Source organism: Phaseolus vulgaris, chromosome 10 (assembly GCF_000499845.2).
Source record: "Phaseolus vulgaris cultivar G19833 chromosome 10, P. vulgaris v2.0, whole genome shotgun sequence".
In the NCBI taxonomy this organism is placed as follows: Eukaryota; Viridiplantae; Streptophyta; class Magnoliopsida; order Fabales; family Fabaceae; genus Phaseolus; species Phaseolus vulgaris.
The window spans coordinates 20,954,326-20,959,270 of record NC_023750.2 but is presented as its reverse complement, the minus strand read 5'-3'; the positions used below and the strand labels follow the sequence as shown (position 1 = coordinate 20,959,270).

The 4,945-nt window shown below is 34.9% G+C and overlaps 1 protein-coding gene across 1 annotated transcript; it reads right to left on the bottom strand.

The window, feature by feature from the left end:
• Positions 1–502: 502 nt before the first annotated feature.
• On the bottom strand, positions 503–3,613 carry LOC137819008 (WEB family protein At2g38370-like). Its single transcript, XM_068622705.1, has 2 exons — positions 3,200–3,613; positions 503–2,264 (listed from the first exon to the last, which is right to left on the bottom strand). Exons 1-2 carry the CDS (start codon positions 3,365–3,367, stop codon positions 765–767), a joined length of 1,668 nt encoding a protein of 555 aa, XP_068478806.1. The 5' UTR covers positions 3,368–3,613; the 3' UTR covers positions 503–764.
• Positions 3,614–4,945: the final 1,332 nt, after the last annotated feature.

The following is a 4,945-nucleotide window of genomic DNA, read 5'->3' as shown; positions in this document are numbered from 1 at the left end:
ACAGTCTGGTTGAATAGAAGCTCTTAGAGGTAATTGTATCGAACAATTATAACTAAAAATGCTATTATTTAAAATAGTTAACCTAATTTGCATATAAAAAAAATGAAAACAATAGCTATGTCATAAATTTATAAAATAAAACAAGACAAGTTTGAATTTTATCAACATCTAAAATTCAATAAAAAAACATTATTTTCTTCAATATTTTGTTTTAAATATTATTCTTATCAGATTGGAATTCTGTTATGGATATGTTCAGAAAAACAACACAAAATGAAGTAAATTTCTTCATAAGATAAATTAATTAATTTGGAGAAAGAAATTTGTCCAAACAAGTTTTCTATCCTCTTATTCAAGATTTCAAGTTTTAATCTTGCAGATGAAAACATAATAAAATTGAAAGGAAAGATCTCAGATTATTTATGGACAAAATCTATAATTAAAAAAATAGAGTTGGGTAAAACTACAACATGTCAACATATGTAATGTAGAGAGAGAGAGGGAGAAAAAACAGAACAACCTCAGGCATATCAGAAAATATAACATCAGCTTACAAGAGTTAAATTGACATAAATAATCTCTACAAGTAGCATCACAAGTGATGGACAAACTCTAGTTAATATACAAGGAAAGGTAAAAGAATGCAATTATGCAACAGACAATAATCTACTCAAGCAGGCACAATAAGTGGATGATACATTGATGTGGGAAAGGATTGAAGATGCAAACATGAGTTTTTCAGCACAAGATGATCAAGAAAGCCATCACCTCAAGTTCAGTGTTGGCTTCTTCTTCTTTTGTTGTTTTGTCAAAAGAAGGGAGAATCGACCAAATCCAAATTTCTTTCTCTTTGCAGAAAATGGCTTCTGACCATTTTCCTTCTCAGCTTGCCTGTCAAAGGATGCATCTGCGTTTTGTCTGCCTAGCATCTGACCAAGAGAAACCTTCCGTTTCACTGAGATTCGTTCTCCAAACATAGTTCCGGCTTCATACTCTTCTGGCATCATCAACTTTCTACTCAGTATTTGTCCTATAGACAGTGTTGGCTTTAGAACTTTCTTGGCCTCATCATTTACCAGATTCAACCCATTGACATCGAGCAACAGAGAATCCTTGCGATGGAGAGAAGGGTAAGCATTTTTAAACTTGGTGGAGTTATGTATGGAGGATCGCCGTTTGTGGTTATCTGACCGCCACTTCCTTAATGCCTCTTCAACTGCTAACTTTCCTAGATTTGCAGCCTCTACCCTTTCTAGAGCTTCCTCAAGGGCCTTCTTGCTGGTTTTAACTTCTTCTGTGGCTTCCTCTACCTTCTTCAAAATGTCCTTTCTTGATACATTTGCTTCATCTACTAGAAGCATAGCATCTACAACTCTCTTCTTAGAATGTTCCTCGGCCTCGTGCGCCTTGCAGGTTAGTGCAGCATACTCTTCAAAGGAAAGGGTAACTCCATCATGCTTTTGCATACACTCTCCAGGTGAATTATCATTATGAGATAAAGCTTTGATCTCTGCGAGGGCAGAGGCTTCTGCTGCTCTAGCAGCTTCCTTTATTTTTCGGGCAGCAACTAACCTGATTTCAGCAGTTTTTATCATAGCTTTCGTCTGTTCAATCTTAGACATTGCTTTGGAGACTTCTGATTTAGCAGCTTCTCCCATTTTCTTGAAATGCTCTGCCTCAGAACTCAGTCGCTGGAGCTCTTTTGTAATATCTGAAGGGTTATCCAAACAAGCATCTTTTGCCACAAGCAGTTTTAGTTTAGTCTGGTTTAGCTCTTCCTCAAGGCAGCATATCTTTGAAGAATTCTGAGTTAACCTCTCCCGTGTCTTCCCAAGGGATAGTCTTTCCTTCCCTAACTTCTTATTGAGTGATTCAACAGATGCACGAACATCAGCAATATCACTCGTGGTTCTGTTCAGATTCAATTTTGCTTGCTTCAATTCCATTAGTATTAAACCCGGGGTGGATGAAGGACAGGGGATACAACCTTCCTTCAAATCCTGAACAATCACTTGGTTTTCCGTATCTTCTTTCTCATCCTCATTAACAGAAGACATATCATTGCACTCACTCATTTGAAAATTCAATTTCGCTTCAGACTCTTCTTTCTGCAACTTCGATTTCATATTCTCCACAAGCCTTTTGGTACTTTCCAACTCTTTCAAGACATCGAGAGTTTCCCTTTCTTTCAGGATCAGCTCTTTTTCCAAAACAGCAGCTTGCTCCTCCAGTTTTCCAGGGTCAAGCTCTTCTGTGTGATGCAGCTAAAAAGAAGAAGAAGAAAACTTTAATTGTGAAATTAACTCAATGCAAAAGCTAAAATAAAACTGAAAGTAAACATTCACACAAAAATAAGGTACTATATTATCAACTGTGTGTCTATGCCAAATCTCACTCAGCCTAGTCCTAAATGGAGCAAATGAGAACTACTTAACTCTGCATTACAAAATTATCCTGCCTTCAGAATTTTATTATGAACAAAACTCAAAAGGAAATTCCTCAGATGTTTTTGGTGCAGTTCTTCCATCAAAATTGGAGTTGTAATTCAAGAACTTACATTGACCTTTAATGTAAACATTTATTAAGCAAATTATTGAGATGAAACTTCAATTATAATTTGAAAACATCTTAAAAATCACACTAAAAAACTGCATTTTAAGTTGTCCTTATCAAAATAGAAAAAAGCTACCAAAATATTAGACTGAGAAAAATATAATCCAGCTAAGATTTATATACGTGACCTTCATTGTCATGGCGAAGGGTTCTTAGCAGCTAGCATAGTATCCGAAAATAAACAAACAAAAATATAAAGGATTTTGAACTTTAATATCATCTACTTCCCACATTTTTTTAATATTCACAATTTATACTATTTTACTTTAGATCACTTCCCTTCAGATCCAAACCAAACTACTACACAGCAGAACAAATCCACAAACAATAAAAACAAAAACTTTAACTGAAGCGCGACAAAACACTATTAGCTCAATCAATTAACAAAACAACAATAAAAAATATCAAATCCCTATTTCCTATCACAACACCACAGACAATAAAGAGTTGGCAGGAAGCAAAAACGACACACAAAACCATCTTTTTTAAATGTTCAAAACCAGAAAGGTCGAAACTTTTCCTTTGTGCAATGCTGTTACCACACGAATCACACAGCTTCAAAAAAAAGACGCCAATGGGTTGTTACCTCAGGCGCAAAGTGCTGATTGCTAAGACCGTTAATAATGGGTTTCCAATACCCAACGCCGCCAAATCGCGAGACGGCTTCCCTAACCGACTCGAACGGCGCCGATGTATCGATCTCCGCCCTGAAACCCGATCCGGGCCGGTTCGCCGCCGTGTCGGAAACTTCCATGTGAAACACTTGAAAGAGGTGAAAAAACAACAAAAATAATAACTATAATGATTGTAACAGTAAAAGGACAAGGAAGGGTTGGCGTTTTGGAGATTGTGGAAGTGAAAATGAGAAGTATGTTGTAAACGCAAACGGTGGTGTCGTTCTCAGTTTGCAGTGAGCTGACACCGAAGTCTCTGCCTCGATTTTCGAAACTGGGTGGGACCGGGGCCCACCACACTCCTCAAGCGCAGCCTCTTGTCTGTCAACGGTAACAAACCATGTGTCTCAACTTAAATACCATACTATTATTAATTTCATAAATAAATTGATATAAAGTACCTTATAAATTTTATAATGTAAAGTGTATTAAGGTTGCATAAACTATATGGTAACAATGTGATGACATTAGAACAAAGTCTCCAAGTTTAGAGTGTTATTAGGCCCACTGGGATTTGGACGGTGATATTAAATACAATGATACAATTAAAGTATTGAATAAAAAATAAACATATTATTAAAAACTGTAAAAGTTAATGTTTATAATATATCAAAATAAAAATTTATAAAAATAAGTTATATGCATTTATGTACCTTCTTTTTAGGTGTAAAGATTTAGGGTTTGTCGTATGTGTTCGTAATTAATATAAAAATTATTTTAATAAACAAATTATCAAATAAAAAATAGTTACCATAAAATTATAAAAGAGTGTAAACCTAAATAGCTATAGAATAGAAAAGAGTATTTTCTTCATGCACTAGTGTAGAAGTATAGACTGACGAAAATACAATGTGTATTTTTTTACTATATTCTTTATCATGTGGCTATAGTAATTATTATTAGAATGAAAAAAAAAAATATTTATCACTATAAAAACATAGTTACTGTAATATTAAGAGTAGAAGTGTAAGAAAGATGTGTATATCAAAATATTTATAAAAACTAGTATTTTGTTTATGTATTAGTATAAATAAAATCACGAATATATTATTTACTTGAATTAAATACCTTCATTATGATTATCTTCGTTCAAGTTACTTTTTATTACTTTAATAATAATTAATATATATATATATATATATATATATATTCTAATATGGATTGGGACTAAGAAAACTATTACTTACTTCTTTGGTTGGTTTGTCATCTTTTTTCCTTCTTCATTTTACTAAGCAACTTCTTTCACCTGGACTGCTCTTTCTCCTCTTCTTTCGTTAGCCTTCTCTCCCTCGCAAGCTCTCGGTCGAGATGGTACATGTCAAAAGTACTTTGTCGCTCAAGTAAGATTTCGATATTCGGTGCTCGGTGCAATTAATGCGTCGGTCGGATTTGATCGTGTCGGTCTGCCCAAGTCGAAAGTTGACTCGTCCATTGTTCATCCGGTACTGACCCATACATTTGCTCCATAGGCCCGAGAGGTGTTAACCTGACGAGTCTGCATGTGACAGATGTGCTTACTGATGTTTGATGTGACATTAGCGATGTCGAGCGTTTAACAAGACAAGACGTGTGTCATCATTACTTGAATTTTTTGGCGCCAATCAATGGAAGTCGTTAGATTGAAGAAGATCCAACGATCAAGATCAAAGGGATGCTCA